This window comes from Salmo trutta, chromosome 26, assembly GCF_901001165.1.
Source record: "Salmo trutta chromosome 26, fSalTru1.1, whole genome shotgun sequence".
NCBI classification, from domain to species: domain Eukaryota; kingdom Metazoa; phylum Chordata; class Actinopteri; order Salmoniformes; family Salmonidae; genus Salmo; species Salmo trutta.
Genome location: NC_042982.1, coordinates 29,073,928 through 29,098,595, shown reverse-complemented (window position 1 = coordinate 29,098,595; position 24,668 = coordinate 29,073,928). Strand labels below are relative to the sequence as shown.

Below are 24,668 nucleotides of genomic sequence, written 5' to 3'. Positions count from 1 at the left end.
CTCTCTTCCTCTGTCTGCCGTTCATAACCTCAACACTTCCTCAAAACAATCACCCGAGATTTTGACATTTGAGCAAAGAAAAGTTCAACCTTGACATTATAATTTATGATAATTCTATTTCCTGCTTTTTTTCTTACTGGAATGTTTTGTGTGAAAGACATTTGGAAAGAACTGAACCCAAATAACAGTTATTGATGAAGGTTTCAAAACATTGTTTATCCCACAATTTCTGTCCACAATTTTATAACACTTTTACTTCTGATACTTAAGTATATTTTAGCAATTACATTTACTTTTAATACTTAAGAATATTTAAAACCAAATACTGGTATTTTACTGGGTGACTTTCACTTTTACTTGAGTCATTTTCTATTAAGGTATCTTTACTTTTACTCAAGTATAACAATTGGGTACTTTTTCCACCACTACCCAATAACGTCAAAGTGGATTATGTCTTTAGACATTTTTACAAAATTAATAAAAAATAAAAAGCTGAAATGTCTTGAGTCAATAAGTATTCAACCCCAAGCTTAAATAAGTTATGGAGTAAAAATGTGCAAAACAAGTCACATAGTAAGTGTGTGCAATAATAGTGTTTAACATAATTTTTTAATGACTACCTCATATCTGTACCCCACACATACAATTATGTGTAAGGTCCCCCAGTCGAGCAGTGAATTTCAAACACAGATTCAACCACATAGACCAGGGTGGTTTTCCAATGCACCTATTGGTAGATGGGTAAAAAAAAAAACAACAACAACAAAACAACAGACATTGAATATTCCTTTGAGCATGGTGAAGTTATTCATTAAACTTTGGATGGTGTATCAATAGACTCAGTCACTACAAAGATACAGCTGTCCTTCCTAACCCAGTTGCCAGAGAGGAAGGAAACCGCTCAGGGATTTTACCATGAGGCCATTGGTGACTTTAAAACAATTACAGAGTTTAATGGCTGTGATACAAGAAAACTGAAGATGGATCAGCAACATTGTAATTACTCCACAATACTAACCCAAATAGAGTGAATAGAGAGAAAAGAAGGAATCCTGAAAACATTCCAAAACATGCATCCTGTTTGCAATTAGGCACTAGAAGAAATTAACTTAATGTCCTGAGTACAAAGCATTATGTTTGGGGCAAATCCAACACAACACAACACTGAGTACCACTCTTCATATTTTCAAGCATGGTAGTGGCTGAATCATGTTATGGTATGCTTGTAATCGACAAGGACAAGGGAGTTTTTTTTATATAAAAAGAAACGGAATAGAGCTAAGCACAGGCAAAATCCTAGAGGAATCCCTGGTTTAGTCTGCTTTCCAACAGACACTAGGAGACAAATTCACCTTTCAGCAGGACAATAACCTAATACACAAGGCCAAATATACACGAGTTGCTTACCAAGATGACATTGAATTTTCCTGAGTGGCCTAGTTAGAGTTTTGACTTACATCGGCTTAAAAATCAATGTCAAGGCTGTCTAGCATTGATCAACAACCAACTTGACAGAGCTTGAAGGATTTAAAAAATAATAATGTCCAAATATTGTACAATCCATGTCTGCAAAGCTCTTAGGGATTTACCTATAAAGAATCACAGCCAAAGGTGATTCCAACATGTTTTGACTCAGGGGTGTGAATACTTTTAAAAATGAGATATTTATGTATTTCATTTGCAATAAATTAGCAAAGATATCCCTCCCAAAATGTTGACCTTGTCAATATGGGGTATTTCGTGTAGATGGGTGAGATTATTTTATTTTTTATTCCATTTTGAATTCAGGCTGTAACACAACAAAATATATAGCTTATGCCAGGACTGAGTTATGCAACAAATATAGCCCAATCACAAATGTTAACTAGGTTCCAAAATTATATCACCATCATCACAGTGTTACTAAAAGTGAAAATGTTTTCAGAGGGAGACCACAAAATGTTAATCTAGCAGAATGTGTTTTTTCCCCTTCTGAAACCGATTCCGTGGTAATAGACAGAATGTTGATTGCTTCACATGTCACATCCTGTCCTTTTGAGGAAGTCAAGTATTCGGTCTGGGTTAGTTTAGTGCAGTTAACACTTAGCTACCATCAGAGTTGGTCTGAGTACAGATAGGCTTCTTTAAGATTTCCTTAGACTGAACTCTAAAACCAACCAACATCAACACAAAATGCTACAGAGGGCAGCCTCAAATGTTTCAGACAAACCAAAGCTCAGTAAACCAAAGGTAGGTGAAAACAAATTATTTCTAAGTAGCGCGTCCAAATACATTGAATTGATAACTAACTGTGTAGAATTGATAACTAACTGTTTAGTGCAAACTACCTACAATAAAATAAAATGTGATTCTAATTAAAAGAAGAAGCAATGTCTTTGACTGATGGTCAGTAGAAAGAAGACATTGGTCATCTGTGTGGAAGTGCAGCAGATACACTTGAAGTCAGAAGTTTACATACACTTAGGTTGGAGTCATTAAACTCGTTTTTCAACCACTCCACAAATTTCTTGTTAACAAACTATACTTTGGTAGGTCGGTTAGGACATCTACTTTGTGCATGACACAAGTAATTTTTCCAACAATTGTTTACAGACAGATTATTTCACTTATAATTCACTGTATCACAATTCCAGTGCGTCAGACGTTTACATACACTAAGTCGACTGTGCCTTTAAACAGCTTGGAAAATTCCAGAAATTATGTCATGGCTTTAGAAACTTCTAATAGGCTTATTGACATAATTTGAGTCAATTGGAGGTGTACCTGTGGATGTATTTCAAGGCCTACCTTCAAACTCAGTGCCTCTTTGCTTGACATCATGGGAAAATCAAAAGAAATCAGCCAAGACCTCAGAAAATAAATTGTAGAAATCCACAAGTCTGGTTCATCCTTGGGAGCAATTTCCAAACGCCTGAAGGTACCATGTTCATCTGTACAAACAATAGTACGCAAGTATAAACACCATGGGACCACGCAGCCGTCATACCGCTCAGGAAGGAGACACGTTCTGTCTCCTAGAGATGAATGTACTTTGGTGCGAAAAGTCAAATCAATCCCAGAACAACAGCAAAGGACCTTGTGAAGATGCTGGAGTAAACAGGTAAAAAAGTATCTATATCCACAGTTAAACAAGTCCTATATCCACATAACCTGAAAGGCCACTCAGCAAGGAAGAAGCCACTGCACCAAAACCGCCATAAAAAAGCCGGTTTGCAACTGCACATGGGGACAAAGATTGTACTTTTTGGAGAAATGTCCTCTGGTCTGATCAAACAAAAATAGAACTGCTTGGCCATAATGACCATCGTTATGTTTGGAGGAAAAAGGGGGAGGCTTGCAAGCCGAAGAACACCATCCCAACCGTAAAGCATGGGGGTGGCAGCATCATGCTGTGGGGGTGCTTTGCTGCAGGAGGGATTGGTGTACGTCACAAAATAGATGGCATCATGAGGATGGAAAATGATGTGGATATATTGAAGCAACATCTCAAGACATCAGTCAGGAAGTTAAAGCTTGGTCACAAATGGTCGTCCAAATGGACAATGACCCCAAGCATACTTCCAAAGTTGTGGCAAAATGGCTTAAAGACAACAAAGTCAAGGTATTGGGGTGGCCATCACAAAGCCCTGACCCCAATCCTATAGAAAATTTGTGGGCAGAACTAAAAAAGCGTGTGAGAGCAAGGAGGCCTACAAACCTGACTCAGTTACACCAGCTCTGTCAGGAGGAATGGGCCAAAATTCACCCAACTTATTGTGGGAAGCTTGTGGAAGGCTACCCGAAACGTTTGACCCAAGTTAAACAATTTAAAGGCAATGCAAAACTGAGTTTAAATATATTTGGCTAAGGTGTATGTAAACTTCCGACTTCAACTGTATATGGTCAAAGTTGTAAAAAGGGGGAGGTCCGTCAGATTACTCAAAAGGTTCCCTAGATTGCTGCCGAGTGTATGGTTCTGATATTTTAATAGGGATTTACTGGGATTATTCATTTATATAATTATTTTGGTGCTCTGATGTGGAGCTACCAGAATTTGGACAGATTAGAAATACTTTTAGGTTCATGAAAACTTTGAACTATGAACTGTACCTCACAAGCTCATCATGATAGAGATACATTCATAGTGCAATTGAGATTGAGTTCAAGTAGCCTCATGTGCCAGACTTCTAGGCTCAAGATACATTGCTCAATACAATAGCACAGTATTCCTGTAAATCAAGGGAGTAGGAGAACATAATTCATTACCACAGAAGTGGTCCTTCATTAGCATAATATGAAACAAATAAAAGGAAATCATAAACACATAGTGATTGGGTGGGATGGGGGTGCAACATGCATTGCATAATGTTCCAGATTGGGTCCTGACTCCTGCTGCCGCTGTAGTAAACACACATTCATTCTGACATCTGTAATCTCTCCATGCAGCGCTCCACTAGTTTTGGGCGATTTGAGGGCATCAGACAACCATCACCAGCCAGACTAGAGGAAAATGGAACAACAGTGGCAGAGGAGTCTGGCTGTGAGAGTTCTGATCAGACCAAACAAGGCAGCCTGGGGAAGAAGATGAAGGCCATCTCTCTGACCATGCGCAGGAAGATGGGCAAGAAGCACTCCAAAATCTTCTCTGAGGAAGCTGTGAGTCACACTACAGACTGCCTCTTCCTCCTATACAGAACTTAGTATTCTCCATAGTGTATCAAAGCATCTAGAGGCTCTTAAAAGATTGTATCTTTCCTTTCTGACTAGGCTATAACCCACATCCTCAAATGCAACATTGTGATGTCTACCTATGTCATAATAATACTCTTGTAAAATAAGTCTGGCCAAGCAAGACTAAATTTGTGTTGAAATTAGGTCTAAGTGACAAAATAGTATCCATCAACCTGGTCAGTATTTGCAAGTGTCTATGTTGAATTGTTAACTCAATGGCACTTCCTTATATAATTGGCACAGTTATGTACAGTATATAGTAAGGAATCATAATCAGTTTGGCTGACTCACATAGTGGCTTGTCCATCTTGTATTTCCACATGTAGGGTGAAGACTCTGACAGAGACCTAGAAGAGGAAACAGAGTGCAGTCCTCCTTTAGAGAAAGGCTCTGAAAAGACCAACAACTCCCTGGAGAGCCTGTACAGTGGACAGAGCTCCTCCAGTAAGTCCTCTCCACAGGGATGTCAACACAAAGTCATGTCTCCCCTCATACAAGTCTGTAAATGAAGATGCACGTTTGTAAATTAAGAATAAGCAAATGTGATGTGCTTTCATGCGTTTTATTTTACCATTGTATTACCATATCATTACTATTATATTACAATATTATCATAGGCTTGTAACCTTCCCTCCAACACAAGGATACACAAGGATAAGGGCGGCAGGTAGCCTCGTGGTTAGAGCGTTGGGCCAGTAACTGAAAGGTTGCTGGATCAAATCCCTGAGCTGACAAGGTAAAAATCTGTCGTTCTGCCCATGAACAAGGCAGTTAACCCACTGTTCCCCGGTAGGCCGTCATTATAAATAAGAATTTGGTGTTAACCGACTTGCCTAGTTAAATAAAGGTTACTTTTTTTTTCATAGTCCAGGGGTAAATCTGTGCAGTGTAATCATACTGTGATGTCTTGTCCCCTGTAGGCTCAGGTAGTGTGGCCTGCCTCTCAAATGGCTCCAGTACCAGAGACAATCTGAGACTAGAAGAGAACGGCTCCTACAACGGACACTTCTGTGGTAGAGCACGGGTCCACACAGACTTTGTTCCCAGCCCATATGACACTGACTCCCTCAAACTCAAGGTAGACAGAAGATAATGCCTTTAGATTGGGGTAATGTGAAATGTCATAAAAGATGTTGTTAAAAGCTGTTTCATTAATCTGTATGTATGATTCATGAAATCTCTTGATGTCTCTTGCCAGGTTGGAGACATTATCAGCATCATCAGTAAACCTCCCATGGGCATATGGACAGGGATGCTGAACTACAAAGTGGGCAACTTCAAGTTCATCTACGTTGACATGCTCATGGAGAAAGAGAGCGAGGAGGAGGCGCCAAAGATCAGGCCTCAGAGGATGAGCAAGAGACCACGACCAAAGACACTACTGGAACTACTGGAGCGTCTTCATCTAGAGGTGAGGGCTCAGAGGTTATGGCTAGAAGGGAATTAACTTCAGATTTGACTTTTCATAGCATGTTTGGAAAATTAACCTAGCAGGTTAGGAGAATTAGGTTAAGGTTAGGAAAAGGGTTAGGGTTAGGGTTAGCTAAAATTAAAAAAATGCTGTCTTTGACTGTTAATTTGACAAAAGCTGGATCTAGCCATGGCCTGTTAAAATGACTGCCAAATGCAGCCACATTTATTCTTTCCTCTTTCCAGTAACCAATGAAACCTACACTGAGAAAACAATGTCAAGTGTCCCTCAACACTACCAGACACACAGTATTGAGAACGTTGTTGTCTCAATTACCCCCCCCCCAAAAAAAAAATAATAATAATAATATGCATAAACATAACCTAAAGCACTCAAAGGTGAACAAATTAGCATAAGATTATGAAAGGTAGATGAGATGACATTGACAATGGAACTATGTCTTGTTTATTCCAGGAGTATGCATCTGCACTGCTTCTGAATGGCTACCAGACAGTAGAGGACCTGAGGCACCTGCAGGAGAAACACCTTATAGAGCTGAACGTGATGAATCCAGAACACAGAGGCAGGCTGCTGGCTGCTGCAGACTGCAGATATACAGAGAGTGAGTAGCAAAACCAATTTCTACTGTAGCCTAACCCTACTGGATTTCTACTGGGGTAAAGGAAATGGCCAATTGTACCACAGACATTTTGTGCAACGCAGCACTACGCTCAGAAAGGAACATCTTGATCTTTGTGTGTTATGATTAGCAGATGCTTATAACTGCTATTATTTAAGACGTGCCCATCCGGCAGAGTTGACACCTGTCAGAGAGAGCACAGTGTCCTCTATTCTAATCCTCTAAAAAACACTGGAAGGCTCTGAAACACAAATGAAACAGAAAGATAGGTCTCCAATTCAGATTAAGAAATGAACAATACTAGCCAGTTTCTGTCAGCTGCTTACAAAACAGGATGCATTCAATTAGCATAAGGCTTATTAATTTTTGTGTCCTCACATAACACCATTTATGTTGGTCTAAATTAAGGTCATAAATGTGTGTTTGGGCTAATTTCGGACAGAACAGATGGCACTGCCACCCTGGCTAAATCAGATATCATGTCTGTGGGCTAGTTCCTGACCAAAGAATGGCACTGTCACCCTGGCTGAACCAGATATCGTGTCTGTGGGCTAGTTCCTGCCAAACAATGGCACTGTCACCCTGGCTAAATCAGATATCGTATCTGTGGGCTAGTTCCTGACCAAACAATGGCACTGCCACCCTGGCTGAACCAGATATCGTGGCTGGCTGTTGGATTACCCTGGAAGAGGTTACCAGCCAGGGAGGAATGTAGTCATTAAATCAAGCTTAATTCCAATTAGATGGTGTGAGAATTGCAACCCTAATTAATTTTAATTGACTTGGATCGGGGCAGACAACCTTGCAACCCGCAGGTGTCTGAGGATCCAACCAACCAGACTGCTTTGTTCTTGGGTTCGCAGGCGATGATGTGAGGGAGAGTAAGGAGCCCTCTTCATCACACAGCCTGAAGGAGGAGAAGAGTGACTGTCCCAGAGACTCAGGCTGCTTTATTCCATCAGAGTGCTCTGAAAACAGCAAAGAGGACACAGAGAGCCAACCAGTCACACACTGATAGGCTGCACTATCCTAATTAACATACCCGTATAAAGTTTATTAACTATTATGTTTTGACATGTAAATTACGATGGCTCACCAAGTTTACCTCGTCTGTATTTGGTTTAACAAAGTGGGATTTCATTAATTAAATGTTAAATGTAGGCAATTTTTCTTAAAACCGATGAATTTGTTCCTCCTTATAAGCCTCCATTTATGAACCTTTTTCTTTAATCTATTAATTCACATAAAGCACAGGGATTTTTTCTTAAAACCGATGAATTTGTTCCTCCTTATAAGCCTCCATTTATGAACCTTTTTCTTTAATCTATTAATTCACATAAAGCACAGGGATCAAACTCATTCCACTGAGAGCTGCGGGTTCTCGCTCCTCCCTTGCACTTGATTGATGAATTAAGGTCACTAATTAGTAAGGAACTCCCCTCATCTAGGGCTTAATTGAAAGGAAAAAAAAAAACCTTGCAGACACTAGGCCCTCCATGGAATGAGTTTGACACACCTGACAAAATATTTATGACAAATTATATCTTGTTTTTTTGTGTATTGTGCTGGAAACTATGATGTGTGTTTGGTTGTACTATCATTGTGGGGACCAGAAGGAGGCTATTTTAGGTTTAGGGGATTAGGGTTAGGTGTTCGGGGGTTAAGGTTAGGTTAAGGTTAGGGGTTAGGAAAAATAGGATTTTAATGGGAATTAATTGTTTGGTCCCAACAAGGATAGTAAAACAAATGTGTGTGTGTGTGCGTGCGTGGGCAGGAGTTTGTACATATATTTTTTAACGATCCTGGTTTAACAAAATGTACAGACTTGTAGAACTGAATATACTGTAAGTGCAATATGTCACACATTAATAAAGTATTTATGCATCAAGGGTCATTAGTCTAACTACTCCGTTAATTTGTACTGAATGTATAATTTATAATATAATTTCAAGCAAAATGTGAAGAGAGCAAGGCGATGCGGTTGAACAATATTGCTAAACGTTGCAAACCTCAAAATGTTGCGACACTGAACACATATTTCAATACGTCATATATGACTAATGTTCATGGGAAAGGTTGTTACTTTGCTTTCTCATCCCGTGTATGTATAAGCGATAACGAATGGATTGGACTACGTTACCCAGAAACCTTTTACCACGTTACAGTGGTGACGTGTCGTTCTGTGGATCGGCCACATTATTCTGAATGCACAATCCGTCAAGAGACATTTCTACTAGTTACCACAGTCACAAAATCATATATCGTAAAAATGAATGATCAAATAAAATGTATTTTTGCTCTTAATTTAAGGATCTGGTTAGTCATAAGGTTAGCGGTGTGGTTAAGGATTAGGTTTAAAATCACATTTTAAGAAGATACATGTTACAAATAGGCGGGGTTTATGACTTAGTGGCTGTGGTAACTAGTGACGACGGTCAAGCGGTGACAACAGATTAGTGTAGATGTTTTACTACATCTCAGTTCGGGGGTGATCAATACTTGACAATGGCTGGGGAAATGTCTATGATCGGTAAGTAAGATTTAACCGTAACGTGTGCTTGTTGTTGTGTAACCAGCTGTTTAGCTAGCTAGCAAGTGGGCTGACAAGTTACCGGTAGCTGGTTAGTTGCTACCTAAATCATTATTAGCAGTCAATTAGCTGAAAATGTGTCAAACTGTCAACGCTGAGTGAATATGTAAATAAGTAGGCTAATTACGACCTAGCTACGTAAACAACATCCATACCTAAACCCACGTCTTTTTCTATATCTTCCGTGTCGCAGGATCGGTCATTCTGGCTCTTTTTCTAGCTGGCTATCTGGGCCAACATTATCTGCCTCCACCGAAACCAAAGGTAATCGGCCTAGATCTGGGGACCACTTTCTGCTCGGTGGGAGTATTCCACCCGGGTACCGGGGATGTGGAGGTGATAGGGGATGAGGAGGGGCGGAAGAGCATCCCTAGTACGGTGTCGTTCACCCTTACCGAAGTTCTCGCCGGTTACGAGGGTCAGAATCTGGCCGACAATGATCCTCAAAACACCATCTATGATGCCAAGCGGTTTATTGGAAAAATATTCGAACAAGAGCTCCTTGAGCAGGAAAGTGCTCGCTATCCATTCAAGGTACAGTACATACCGTCGAAGTCGGACGTTTTACGTACACCTTAGCCAAATACATTTAAACTCAGTTTTAAACAATTCCTGCCATTTAATCCTAGTAAAAATCCACTGTCTTAGGTCAGTTAAAATCACCACTTTATTTTAAGAATGACAAATGTCGGAATAATAGTAAAGAATAATTTATTTAAGCTTTTATTTCTTTCGTCACATTCCCAGTGGGTCAGAAGTTTACATACACTCAATTAGTATTTGGTAGCATTGCTTTTAAATTGTTTAACTTGAGTCAAACGTTTCAGGGTAGCTTTCCACAAGCTTCCCACAATAAGTTGGTGAATTTTGTCCCATTCCTCCTGACAGAGCTGGTGTAACTGAGTCAGGTTTGTAGGTCTCCTTGCTTGCACATGCTTTTTCAGTTCTGTCCACACATTTTCTAAAGGATTGAGGTCAGGGCTTTGTGATGGCCACTCCATTACCTTGACTTTGTTGTCCTTAAGCCATTTTGCCACAACTTTGGAAGTATGCTTGGGGTCATTGTCCATTTGGAAGACCCATTTGCGACCAAGCTTTAACTTCCTGACTGATGTCTTGAGATGTTGCTTCAATATATCCACATCATTTTCCTTCCTCATGTTGCCATCTATTTTGTGAAGTGCACCAGTCCCTCCTGCAGCAAAGCACCCCCACAACATGATGCTGCCACCCCCGTGTTTCACGGTTGGGATGGCGATCTTCGGCTTGCAAGCCTCCCCCTTTTTCCTCCAAACATAACGATGGTCATTATGGCCAAGCAGTTCTATTTTTGTTTGATCAGACCAGAGGACATTTCTCCAAAAAGTACGATCTTTGTCCCCATGTGCAGTTGCAAACCGTAGTCTGGCTTTTCTATAGCGGTTTTGGAGCAGTTTCTTCTTCTTTGCTGAGCGGTCTTTCAGGTTATGTCGATATAGAACTCGTTTTACTGTGGAAATGGATACTTTTGTACCTGTTTCCTCCAGCATCTTCACAAGGTCCTTTGCTGTTGTTCTGGGATTGATTTGCACTTTTCGCATCAAAGTACATTCATCTCTAGGAGACAGAATGCGTGTCTTTCCTGAGCGGTATGACGGCTGCGTGGTCCCATGGTGTTTATACTTCTGTATTATTGTTTGTACAGATGAACGTGGTACCTTCAGGCGTTTGGAAATTGCTCCCAAGGATGAACCAGACTTGTGGAGGTTTACAATTTATTTTCTGAGGTCTTGGCTGATTTCTTTTGATTTTCCCATGATGAACTGAGTTTTTGAAGGTAGGCCTTGAAATACATCCACAGGTACACCTCCAATTGACTCAAATGATGTCAATTAGCCTATCAGAAGCTTTTAAAGCCATGACATTTTCTGGAATTTTCCAAGCCGTTTAAAGGCACAGTCGACTTAGTGTATGTAAACTTCTGACACACTGGAATTGTGATACAGTGAAATAATCTGTCTGTAAACAATTGTTGGAAAAATTACTTGTGTCATGCACAAAGTAGATGTCCTAACCGACTTTCCAAAACTATAGTTTGTTAACAAGAAATTTGTGGAGTGGTTGAAAAACGAGTTTTAATGACTCCAACCTAAGTGTATGTAAACTTCCAACTTCAACTGTACAGTGATGTAGTTACTTTGACAGTCAATACACCACAGTGAAAATGATTGAATAGAGCATTAGCATTTGGATACATAAGCTTTGTGATTGCAGGTGTATAAATATGCTATATCAATGACTGCTGACTTTCATTTGTAATAACATACCTTTCTTTCAGGTGATAAATAAGAATGGCAGTGCAGAGTTCTTGGTCACCACCAACCAGACGTTCACAGTTACTCCCGAGTTCATTGGTTCTCGGCTGCTGCTGAAGATGAGGAAGATGGCGGAGCATCACCTGGGTGTCCCCATCAAAAGGGCTGTTATCTCTGTCCCTGCTGAGTTTGATGATAGACAGAGGAACTACACCATCAGGGCTGCCAACCTGGCCGGTCAGTCTCTGTCTGGCAATACTGTATATGATGTGTAAACGCTGCTACAGGAATTACTTCCACTGTATAGGTTTTTATTGTATTCTCATTAAGAAACAGTTTATCATACAGGGATTGACATTAAGGGTTACCCTATTACCTGGGGCATGTAAACTGAGCAGTCACGCAAGTTGAGCCTGCTCTGAGGTGGTTTTTGTTGTTGTTTAAGTGAAAACAACCAAACTGCAAATAATTCCTATCTTAAAACTGATCTTTCTGGTTCCTCCACATTGTGTAAGTGAAAGACAGATAGTTTTAGGCGAGCTGAGCTCACAATTTTGTTTTTTACTGACTACAAATCTTTTGATTACTGATCTTTGATTCCTCTCCTATGTGTAGATGAAAGGCAGGCAATATATAACACTTCTGCATGTAAAAAGCTAATTAAACAATTCTGATGACAAAATCTACACTACCCACTGTAAGAACTGTAACTAACATATGATTGTTCTGTTTACACCACACAGGACTGGACATCTTGCGTGTGATCAACGAGCCCACGGCTGCAGCAATGGCGTACGGGTTACACAAGGTGGACGTGTTCAACGTGCTGGTGGTAGACCTGGGAGGAGGAACGCTGGACGTCTCTCTGCTCAATAAACAAGGGGGCATGTTCCTCACCAGAGCCATGGCAGGTAGGACACTAATCAACTCCTTATCATGTTGTAGTTACGCATGGTTTAGTTGGTGTCACTTTCATTTCTCTTCTGGTAGGTAGGGTGGCAGGCTGCCGAGTGGTTAAGAGCGTTGGGCTAGTAACCGAAAGGTTGCTGGTTCGAATCCCAGAGCTGACTAGGTGAAAAATCTGTCTATATGCCCTTGAGCAAGGCACTTAACCATAATTGTTCCTGTAAGTCACTCTGGATAAGAGTGTCTGCTAAATGACTCAAATGTTCTGGAATTAAATTGGGCAGTACAAGTGGAACATTTGCCATATTGTATACTGAACAAAAATATAAACACAACAATTTCAACGATTACAGTTCATATCAGGAAATCAGTCAATTGAAATCAATTCTTTAGGCCCTACTCTATGGATTTCACATGACTGGCCAGGGGCACAGCAATGGGTGGGCCCAGCCAATCAGAATTTGTTTTTCCCCACAAAAGGACATTATTACAGACAGAAATGCTCCTCAGTTTCATCAGCTGTCTGGGTGGCTGGTCTCAGATGATCCCGCAGGTAAAGAAGCTGGCTGGTGTGGTTACACGTGGTCTGCAGTTGTGAGGCCGGGTGGACACATTGCCAAATTCTCTAAAATGACGTTAGAGGCGGCTTATGGTAGAGACATTAACATTCAATTATCTGGCAACCGCTCTGGTGGACATTCCTGCAGTCAGCAAGCCAATTGCACGCTCACTCAAAACATGAGTTATCTGTGGCATTGTGTTGTGTGCCAAAACTGCACATTTTAGAGTGGCCTTTTTTGTCCCCAGCACAAGATGCCCCTGTGAAATGATCATGCTCTTTAATCACCTCCTTGATATTCCACACTTGTAAGGTGGATGTATTATCTTGGTAAAGGAGAAATGCTCACTAACAGGGATGTAAACAAAATTGGAGTGAAATAAGCTTTTTGTGCAAATGTAACATTTTTGGGATCTTTTATTTCAGCTCATGAAACAAGGGACCAACAACACTTTATATGTTGCGTTTATATTTTTGTTCAGTATAGTTGGAGGACCATTTCCAATTGGCACAACTAATTCAAACCATACATGATAATGAATTTAAATGGAATTTATCCCAATACAACTAACAGATGAATAGTATGCTTGGACTCAGAGAATGACCCTTGTTTCCTAGGTAACAACAAGCTGGGGGGGCAGGACTTCAGCCAGAGGCTGCTCCAGTACACCATGGAGAGGGTCCGCCAGCAGTACGGCGTTCCCCCCACCCTCAAAGAGGACATCCACCGCCTCCGCCAGGCTGTGGAGATTGCCAAACTCAACCTCACCCTGCAGCCCAGTGCCCACCTCAGGGTACGCCTGCACCTGGAGCCCCAAGGGGACCCCAAGAAACCACCACAGGGGCCCGCCAAGGACCCAATCCCAGTCATCTTCCAAGCAGTCATCACCCGTGAGCTGTTTGAAGAGTTGAACAGCGACCTTTTTCAGAAGGTTCTGGTACCTGTAGAGACAGTGCTGGCCGAGGGCCACCTGGGGAAGGAGGAGGTGGATGAGATAGTTCTGGTGGGAGGCTCCACCCGCATCCCTAGGATCAGGAAGCTGATCAGTGAATACTTTGGGAAGGAGCCCAACACCTCGGTGGACCCAGACTTGGCAGTGGTGACCGGGGTGGCCATCCAGGCTGGCATCATGGGGGGCTCCTGGCCCCTACAGGTCAGCGCTATAGAGATCCCCAACAGACACATCCGCAAGACCAACTTCAATTGATCTAGTCTAGAGAGGTTGCAAGGGGCATAAGGATGCCACCAGACAGAGACTTGCCATATTTAAGGATGGTCTGCATTTTAACTGTTAATTGTCCTTCTCCACCACGTGTGCAGTACTCATATGAGGTTAAAATATGATCTTCTTCAGCTCTAAAAATAGATACTGGGATATATTCTCACAAAGAAGCTCAAATTACACCATCACTTGTTTACTGCTGGCCTAATTTATTGGACCAACTGTGGTAGATTGAAATGGTATTCAATTCAGGGAACGACCTTTATTTCTACAGAACTGTGACCAGCCAATACACCGTCAGCTATTTATTTATTTATTTCTAGTGAATGTCTGTGCATGTGTGCGAGCGTGTTTGTACTGCATGGGGGTGGGTACAGCACATTAGGAGTGTTTGTTTTTCAGTGGATGACAATGCTCTTTTGACTTTTCAGAGAGCTGCTGTGGTTGTGTGGAGCTGTACTGTTAGGTTCTGTGCTTTTAAGTCACCTGATATGAAGAACTACCAGTCCTATTGACTAGGGCAGTATTCTATTAAAGTTTTGGACCAAATATTTTTGCACATATTGTTACTAGCTTTACATTCAAGCAGTAGCCTATGTTCAGCTTTGCGAGATGTCGGTTTTGTATTGGATAACTGATGAATTGTCAAAATAAGGGGCATACCAACTTACGCTAAATATTGCACTTTGAAAATGATACAACTTGTTAGCCAGCATCATCATTCTGGTGCAATTGCATTATAAGAATCACAGTGTACACAGTCTGACATTTAGTACTTCTATATTTTAGTCATTTAGCAGACACTCTGGATAAGAGTGATTTACAGGTGCAAGCACCTTGCTCAAGGGCATGTCGACAATTTTCACCTTGTCGGCTTGGGGATTCAAACCAGGGCCCTTTGGTTACTGGCCCAACGCTCTTAACCACTAAGCTACCTGTATATAGAAGTACTTATTGTAAGTGCCATAAAAAGACCCAAGGCTTATGGTATGTGTTACCGTGTGCCACAAGACCGCTGGTTGTAGAGTAATGGTAGTGGCTGTGTTACCGTGTGCCACAAGACCGCTGGTTGTAGAGTAATGGTAGTGGCTGTGTTACCGTGTGCCACAAGACCGCTGGTTGTAGAGTAATGGTAGTGGCTGTGTTACCGTGTGCCACAAGACCGCTGGTTGTAGAGTAATGGTAGTGGCTGTGTTACCGTGTGCCACAAGACCGCTGGTTGTAGAGTAATGGTAGTGGCTGTGTTACCGTGTGCCACAAGACCGCTGGTTGTAGAGTAATGGTAGTGGCTGTGTTACCGTGTGCCACAAGACCGCTGGTTGTAGAGTAATGGTAGTGGCTGTGTTACCGTGTGCCACAAGACCGCTGGTTGTAGAGTAATGGTAGTGGCTGTGTTACCGTGTGCCACAAGACCGCTGGTTGTAGAGTAATGGTAGTGGCTGTGTTACCGTGTGCCACAAGACCGCTGGTTGTAGAGTAATGGTAGTGGCTGTGTTACCGTGTGCCACAAGACCGCTGGTTGTAGAGTAATGGTAGTGGCTGTGAGAGCCCCTGGCATTGGAGAACAAACATGTTGCTTGATCATTTACTATTATTAGTCAATTCTAATTATCTCATGTATGAAATGTACATTCCAAAATACCAGTGTAGTCAGGGCTGATGCAGCAGACAAATCTAAATACTGTATGCCTTTACCTTTTTGAACAAACCTCTAAACAGTTTGAATGCATTCCTTGTTGAACGTGCCTCAGATAATGTACTAATTTCAGTTCTCTGTAGCGATATGCTATAGGAATTTGAGTATGTAATTTAACAGATATTTTTGCTTATATTCTTCAAAGCACCCCTCTCATATGGCCGCATCAGATATCTGCTTGTACTACATGCTGCTTTTCAACAAAAAAATGCAGAATTTCCCTAAATACCATTATTGAATTTCTGTAGTGAAATTGTAATAAAGCTCATGAAGAAAATACAAACAAATCCATTCAAACAGAGATTGCCACTGAGGTAAGGGGAAAATCAACATTCAGATGCATCCTGTGGTCCTCATTCCATGACAGACTGACTTTCTAGTGCAGGTGGAAGTTAAATAAAAATAACATTTGTGATAATGTTCCCAGCACATCGAGTGGCAAAATCCATTTACCATTATCACTAGCTTCTTCAGCAATGTGGTAACATCTTGCCGTGTAACTTTATAGTTTATTTTTATTTAACTAGGCAAGTCAGTTAAGAACATATTTACAATGACAGCCTAGGAACAGTGGGTTAACTGCCTTGTTCAGGGGCAAAATGACAGATTTTACCTTGTCAGCTCTGGGATTCAATCTAGCAGCTTTTTGGTTACTGGCCCAACACTCAAACCACTAGGCTACCTGCCACCTCACTCCATAATTGAGTGAAAAAAATGTCAGTATAACAGAGATCCACAATGGTGTTAGTTACTGGCATGGGCCAGTAATATAACATTCAGTGCCTTCAGAAAATATTCCACATTGTGTTACAGCCTGGATTAAATAGTGTGGCAGACCAGGGGGTTTGGTCAAGACCTTTACCCATATCAGACAGAGAAGGATTAGATGAAAAGGATAGGTCTCCCCTATGAGACCCTCTCCGGGATGCTGTCTTCTGGTATTCCAGGTCTGGCTGTATCCTGTCAGGCACAAAACTGAACTCCCTCTTCTTACCTCTGCAACCGTCAACAATACCACTGGAGTCCTTTCTTCCCCCATTCCTCCTGTGTGCTGCCCTTCTGGCAGCTTTATGGGCCTTGCACAGCTGGTGAGCAATCCGCCCTTGATTACTCACCAGCTCCAATTAGTCCTGGCTGGAGAGCCCGTCGAGACCTGGCACGTCCAGCAGATGGAGCCATCGCCTCGATGTATACTCCATCTGTTACCAGGCCTCGACGAGTCTCCCCCTGGTGGCTGACCTGCTGTACACCACAGATTTTTACACACAATACCCCATGAAAATGAAGACATGTTTTTAGAAATGTTTGCAAATTTATTGAAAATGAAATACATAAACCAGATTTACTTGTTAGAATATTTGCGTCTTTCTTGGTGAGTTTAAGAGCTTTGCACACCTGGATTTAGTCCATGTACCTTTTACTCCTGAATTTATTTAGACTTGCCATAACAAAAGGGGTTGAATACATGACTCAAGACATTTCAGCTTTTCATTTTTAATTACATTTGTAAAAACATTCCACTGACATTATGGGTATTTTGTGTGTAGGCCAGTGACAATCTAAATTGAATCCATTTAAATTTCAGGCTGTAACACAAAATGTGGAAAAAGGCAATGGGTGTGAACACTTTCTGAAGCCACTGTACATCAAGCATTCACATTCAGTAGGAATATGGTTGACATGAGCTAAATCTACAGTAACGCCAACCTAAATGGCTTGTTATGTTCTAGCTAGAAAATACTCTGCACCCCACCAACAAAAAAATCACAATAAAAGGATATCACTTCGGTATCAGAAGCATTTTAATATTGACTTCTGAGGCACACAAATACCAAAGGAGTAAATGAACAAGTCTATCCATTCCTTGACCCGGTTTGAACTCTTCTGATACTCAGCGTCATCCCTCCAGCTTTATTTTCACAGTTAATATAACACACCCCACTTCATCACAGACACCCTCTGATGTTCCCCTATAGAAACCAATTGTATAATATAACACACCCCACTTCATCACAGACACCCTCTGATGTTCCCCTATAGAAACCAATTGATTTGAAGCACTTCGCTTTTCAAATGCCATTGAGAAGTTGGGTCGGCAAAGTATTTAAATTACTTTCATAAACTTTTCAACACTATTGCTATTATTATACATAATCAGGATGACATATCCAATATAATGCTCAGCCAGCCATAGCACCTAAAACATCTGTAATATGCACACACTCCATGTAGGACTGCACACTGAGGGTAGGGGTGAAATCTCTACTGCCATAATACATGCACTGTACATATTTAAAAATCAAAACACATTCACAATGAACTGAAAACGTCGCAAAAACACTGAGTAAACATCAGTTGTGCCTGAACACAAGCCCGGCCCGAGACAGCACAGCTCCACAAGTCACTTAATATTGTATATCATATGCTTGGATGAAGGAAATGCTGTTCAAAACATCTATTCAAATCATTATCTTACATCATGTAACTATTTCAGTCTGGGAAGGCAGGACTTCTGTAAACAGCTTGTTCATGTTCTTTTTGTTCCTATAAATTATAATACCGCCCAAAGGCAAGAAAAAGGAGCATGCTGCACAAATAGTAATTCCTGTAAATAATAAGAATTGGCTGTGCTATAAAGTGACTGCAAGAAATCCAAATAACAGTGTAGAAACAAACAAATAAGCATTGGGGGGGTAGCGGCTCCAAAGCATCTAGAGCAGGGGTGGGAAAAACTACGGCCGAGGGCCAGATCCGGCCCATGAACCCTTTCAATCCCAGCACACGGGAGGTTTAAGTAAAATATATATAAATATAAATGGATCAATATATTTTCAAATAATTGCCCTTTTTCTGGCCAGCAAATAGATTGACAAACAAATTGGTAAAAAAAAAAAATGCACGACCCTCCACTGAATTTTGAAATCCTGATGTGGAACTCGAGCCAAAAGGTTTGCCCATAGAGGTGAGGAGAAGAGGCCACAGATCTGACGAATCAATCAGTTCATCAATAAAAAGTGCATTTAGTCCCACATTGTATATAACAAGCAAAAACAACCCTATTTACAGAATGTGCAATGGGTGGTGCTTGCCTTGGATTCTTCAGCCATACAGCAGCCTGTCAACCAGTCAGTCGGAGGAACAAACCAATAACTATATGGATACACTGAGTAAAACAATAGTAATCATAACAGATAAGCCAATCACAAGACAGTCACTTGGAAGTCTTAATTTATTCAGTTTCCACATGCTAGTAGAGTCAGGTGTCTTTCAGTAGATTCACATTAGGAGAGTGAGAGTCAATGGGAGATGCCTTCGTTGTTGTAGTAGTCGAAGCCATTCTCCATGAACATGTCCTCAGCACTGCCCACACCATTGCTCACCTCTGGGAGGCAGAAGAGAGAAGGGACATCAGTCAGTGTTCACAGGGTATTTCACTGATAGTGTACAACACAAACCACATCAATACACAGATCATCCAAAACAGACCAGAGAAATCCCTTAGGTTTTCTTTGCTCTGTATGTCACCACTTATCTCTTATAAGTGATTATACCTACTAGTGGTTATTCTAGAGTGGTTTGGACTGACTGATGGTCATTGAAGACCCTCATCATCATCATCAGACGTACCTTTCACCACCCACCAGGAGAGGCTGGTGGGTCTCAGTGGGCTCTCTAGGCACCCTTTTAAATGACACGGGTCTCTGGTGGGTGATTGGGGAGGAGAGGGGGGAAGGCGGGGCAGGCAGAGAGAGAAGGGAAGGGAGGAGGAATGGTCGAAGGAATGGTCACAGCAGGTAGAGGAGGATGGAGAGATGGCAGGATGAAGAGGAGTGGAGGTGGAGAGGAGTGCAGGTCACACACACACAGGTTGAGACTGCTACTGCGGTTGACCTTGGGAAGGATAATTACATTACAAACACTCAGAGAGATGCATGCTGGGATAGGGTAACACACTGACATCCCCAGACACTCCTAAAATGGCTGCCTTTCCTTGTCTCCTTTTCTGTGACCACTGATTAATAGGCAATATGGCTGTCCAAAACCATCAGGCATCCACTTCATCTATCCAATGTCATCAGATCAGTGGTAAATAAATAAGGAGAGGAGAAAAGGAGAGGAAGCCATTTCAGAGTACTGGGACACAGCCAGAGAAACAAACACACAATACAGTAAACACAGGCCGTGCAGCTCTCCTCTCTGTGGGGTCCTTCCTTACCGGAGAAGATGAGTTTCTCCTTCATGATGTTGAGGTCTCTGCTGGACCTTCGGACCGCGGCACTCAGCATGATCTGTTCAGGGTTGTAGCTGTGCATGCCACTCAACCTCCACCTGGATAGGAAATGTCACACAGAGGGCAGGACATCATATAGAGCAGGGTTCTCCAACCCTGTTCCTGGAGAGCTACCGTCCTGTAGGTTTTCACTACAGTCTTGTTCCTGGAGAGCTACCCTCCTGTAGGTTTTCACTCCAACCCTGATTAAAATAATTAGCGGTTTGATAAGTTGAATCAGGTTAGTTACAACTGGGGTTGGCGTGAAAACCAACAGGGGGATAGCTCATCAAGAATAGGGTTGAGAGCCCTGATATAGAGCCTCTGGTCATACCACAGTACTGCTGCCTCTGCTCTCAAGGACCTGTCCTATATGAAGCTAACGGCATGTCAAAATGTGTCAGCCATTTTGCGTGGAGATTGCTACTCTAGGTCAACGTGTGTGGGCCCTGGACACCATTTTTCCTCAAATTCTTCTACTTCTATTTGGCTGACCTCAAAATGACACCAAGCAAACAGACGGATATTGAAGTTGGTTGCTGTACTGGATCTACAAGGACATGTACCAGAGTATGAGCCAAAGACTTCTCCACTTCTCTGAAAGAACGTACTTCAGTTAATAACTAGTTGTGATCCGTTACTGACTAGTTGTGACCAATGATTTATATATACACACTAGATGACTGATAGGGGGCGCTGTGTTGAAGCCACCGTGCCTCCATCTTGGCACTCTCAAAATATGTTTTACAATGGTAGGGAAGCTATAGAAATTCCTTTAATAAAGTCTACATTCGTTTTTGCCCCATTTATTCTATTGCAGACACCTTAATGCATACTCGTACATTATATAATGTGAGCTAAACATAAAAATATATATTTTTTATACTTAAATACATGTCATTTTGTCCTTGATCACATTTAATTGAAATACTGTCGAATTCCATTCATTCCTATGAAGGACTGCGTCTACTAGGGAGTGCCAATATGGCCGACCGGTGGCTTCAATGCCTCTTAATGGCCAATACATCAGCCATCCAGGGTTTATATGCATCATTGGTTGTGACTAGCTTTGAGCATCACAACACTAACTGGAGTAATATCGGAGGAAAGAAGATTTACTTCCGCAATATAATTTTGTTATGGTAATTAACAAATAGAGGCACATAAATTAAACGATTACATTAGCAATATTGTGTCTTGGCTAATGCATCAATGCACTTACAAAAACAGCAAAGCAGAGCTTTTGTCCAAATCAACACCATAAATGAAAAATAGCTCTTCCTTGTTTAATCCAATTCTATAATTAATTTGCAGACTGTCATTCGGTCGATAATGTAAACAGTAAAACTCAAGTGGGATAAAGTGGGATACTTTAGTCTCACTTGTATTTATTCTCTCCTCTTGTGGGGAGAATGAGAAGTGGCAGCAGTGAAATACAACGATACAGGTGAGAGAAAGAAAAGAGATAGATCTAAGATTTAAAGGATGACGTAACAGAAAGGATGAAATGATACAGCAAAATTGGCTAAACAGAGATAGAAATAAAGGGAAATGCAGAGAGTGGAAGAGGGAGAAAAAGGAAACGCATAGTGGGTCAGAGTTGACCCAGTTACCTGATAATGTGATAGCTGAGAGATGCCAGAATGCAGCAGAGAAGAGGAGCATGCACATCAGGCAGAGAAGAGGAGGAAGAAGAAAAAGGAGGAAGAGTAGGGAACAAGGACAAAAGAAGGTGGAGAGATTGAGGTCAGTTTAGAAGGCTGCAGCGGCCAGCACTTTGCTAAGCATAGCAAACCCCACACCATAAGACTAGAGGATGGAGATCTTGCTCTGCTGTCTTCCATTCCACAACAGCGTTATGGCTCAGGAAGGAAAGTGAAATTCCTTTTAGCATAGAGAAACTCCCATAGGAACAGCTTCCTACAGTCTTTCAGAAGATTCAAGGAAGCATACTTTCTGGTTTCATGTTACTTAAATGGAAACATTGTTTGGTTGACGAGAGACACTTCTCCAGCTGATTCTCCAAGCCACGGTGTTGACATTGTAAATGAGCTTTATCAAATAACTACAGTTTCACCCATTCCTGTGTTTTAACACACTTGCTGGAAAATGGCCTGTGAATACCCACTACACAATTGTATTCCCATTGGCTGGATGGTATTCCTCTGCTAAAGGACTCTTGCCTTTCACTGAAGTTATTTGGGGTAGGAAGGTGTAGAAAACACTGTATTAGATTCACTGTCGACGATCAACAATGACCTTAAAAAATATATATATGGTTCATCTTCCCTTGGGGAAACCCTAATTAATGTAATATAACGGTAATCTGTGTATGCAGAGTTCTGTTAATGTGTGCTTGTACAATATACAGGAGCCTGATGGTCCTCTGTAGCTCAATTGGTAGTGTATGGTTCTTGCAATGCCAGGATAGTGGGTTGGAATCCCAGGTCCACTCCATACGTAATAAATGAATGCATGCATGACTAAGTCGCTTTGGATAAAAGTATCTGCTGTATGGCGGATATCATTATATTATTGAACATTAAGCCCCTGAGAGGTAGAACACACACCGCTGGGTGGTAGGAGAGGGTGTGAAGCAGACACAGAGGGAGGAAGAGCTGTGTTAACTGTGTAAAGGCTGCCAGAGGCACTACAGCAGTAATAACAGGTCATTGTGTGTGTGCGAGAGAGTGAGTGAGAGTTGACAATATTCCCATGCCCAGTGCTATGTAGGCATAGTAAAAAAAAGCTTGCATCTGTTTTCTTCCTCCTTTAAATCAGTTGACTAATAAATCTCCAGTAAAGACACAGATTAATGACCACCTAGTACTACATTTAAAAATTACATCCTGAGAGAGAAAAAAGAATCAGCAGAAAAGGAGGACTTACTTTTGGAATACAAAAATTCCTATAACTACAGTGAAGGAGATGAGATCAGCAGCGACCCAGATCAGACAGTATTCATCTGGACTCTGAAACACATCATGGCAGCATTAGACCACCAGGTCGCAGCGTCTCCTAAAACAACTCAAACCTAGAACAAATCATACTTTCCTAAAATGATGAAATATTGAAATTGATGTAATATTGAGGTACAGTAATTAATGTTCAATGCATAACGGACTAGTTATTCAAAGGTTAACAAAAAGAGAATACTCTAGTCAGAATAATGTAACTAGGAGTGAAAGGACAATTTAAAGAAGTTCCACATACACCTAGATCCCATACTACCAGACAGGGTGGGTGTAGGTAGTGGCCATATTGACTAGCTAGCAGACAGAGACAGGGTGGGTGTAGGAAGTGGCCATATTGATTAGCTAACAGACAGAGACAAAGTGGGTGTAGGTAGTGGCCATATTGACTAGCTAGCAGACAGAGACAGACAGGGTGGGTGTAGGTAGTGGCCATATTGACTAGCTAACAGACAGAGACAAAGTGGGTGTCGGTAGTGGCCATATTGACTAGCTAACAGACAGAAAGACAGACAGGGTGGGTGTAGGTAGTGGCCATATTGACTAGCTAACAGACAGAAAGACAGACAGGGTGGGTGTAGGTAGTGGCCATATTGACTAGCTAACAGAGAGACAGACAGGGTGGGTGTAGGTAGTGGCCATATTGACTAGCTAGCAGACAGAGACAGGGTGGGTGTAGGTAGTGGCCATATTGACTAGCTAGCAGACAGAGACAGGGTGGGTGTAGGTAGTGGCCATATTGACTAGCTAACAGACAGAGACAGGGTGGGTGTAGGTCGTGGCCATATTGACTAGCTAACAAACAGAGACAGGGTGGGTGTAGGTAGTGGCCATATTGACTAGCTAACAAACAGAGACAGGGTGGGTGTAGGTAGTGGCCATATTGACTAGCTAACAAACAGAGACAAAGTGGGTGTAGGTAGTGGCCATATTGACTAGCTAGCAGACAGAGACAGACAGGGTGGGTGTAGGTAGTAGACATATTGACTAGCTAACAGGCAGAGACAGACAGGGTGGGTGTAGGTAGTGGCCATATTGACTAGCTAACAGACAGAGACAGGGTGGGTGTAGGTAGTGGCCATATTGACTAGCTAACAGACAGAGAGACAGGGTGGGTGTAGGTCGTGGCCATATTGACTAGCTAACAGACAGAAAGACAGACAGGGTGGGTGTAGGTAGTGGCCATATTGACTAGCTAACAGACAGAAAGACAGACAGGGTGGGTGTTGGTAGTGGCCATATTGACTAGCTAACAGACAGAGAGACAGGGTGGGTGTTGGTAGTGGCCATATTGACTAGCTAACAGACAGAGACAGGGTGGGTGTAGGTAGTGGCCATATTGACTAGCTAACAGACAGAGAGACAGGGTGGGTAAAATATGCAGTGCTATCCTGAAC

The 24,668-nt window shown here is 41.7% G+C and overlaps 3 protein-coding genes across 7 annotated transcripts in view; 2 read left to right on the top strand and 1 right to left on the bottom strand.

Moving 5' to 3' along the window:
• The first annotated feature begins 2,040 nt into the window (after positions 1-2,040).
• Positions 2,041-8,655, top strand: LOC115163606 (SAM domain-containing protein SAMSN-1). 2 transcript variants are annotated; one of them, XR_003869780.1, is made up of 8 exons: positions 2,042-2,229; positions 4,426-4,635; positions 5,037-5,154; positions 5,631-5,788; positions 5,909-6,121; positions 6,596-6,743; positions 7,625-8,004; positions 8,098-8,655. XR_003869780.1 is itself a non-coding variant. In XM_029715629.1 (7 exons), the coding sequence occupies exons 1-7, from the start codon at positions 2,173-2,175 to the stop codon at positions 7,774-7,776; spliced, it is 1,056 nt and encodes a 351-aa protein (XP_029571489.1). In that variant the 5' UTR covers positions 2,041-2,172; the 3' UTR covers positions 7,777-8,655. The 2 variants fall into 2 exon arrangements, 1 of the variants encoding a protein (XP_029571489.1); XM_029715629.1 differs by having other exon boundaries at positions 2,041-2,229; positions 7,625-8,655.
• A 457-nt stretch (positions 8,656-9,112) lies between these two features.
• LOC115163603 (heat shock 70 kDa protein 13) lies at positions 9,113-16,316 on the top strand. Its single transcript, XM_029715627.1, has 5 exons — positions 9,113-9,291; positions 9,545-9,885; positions 11,669-11,882; positions 12,389-12,556; positions 13,729-16,316. Exons 1-5 carry the CDS (start codon positions 9,267-9,269, stop codon positions 14,316-14,318), a joined length of 1,338 nt encoding a protein of 445 aa, XP_029571487.1. The 5' UTR covers positions 9,113-9,266; the 3' UTR covers positions 14,319-16,316.
• Positions 16,317-17,812: 1,496 nt separating this feature from the next.
• The window catches only part of LOC115163602 (glycerophosphodiester phosphodiesterase domain-containing protein 5), a 75,324-nt gene continuing 68,468 nt past the window's right edge, over positions 17,813-24,668 (bottom strand). For 2 of the 4 annotated variants that reach the window (XM_029715624.1, XM_029715625.1), the window contains 4 exons: positions 23,189-23,271; positions 21,913-21,927; positions 20,246-20,358; positions 17,813-19,411 (listed from right to left, as the gene is read on the bottom strand). In XM_029715624.1, coding sequence (XP_029571484.1) covers positions 19,326-19,411; positions 20,246-20,358; positions 21,913-21,927; positions 23,189-23,271 — 297 coding nt within the window. In that variant the 3' untranslated portion in view covers positions 17,813-19,325. Of the gene's footprint in view, positions 19,412-19,656; positions 19,921-20,245; positions 20,359-21,912; positions 21,928-23,188; positions 23,272-24,668 lie in introns of all 4 variants that reach the window. The other 2 variants (XR_003869779.1, XM_029715626.1) reach the window with 2 other exon arrangements.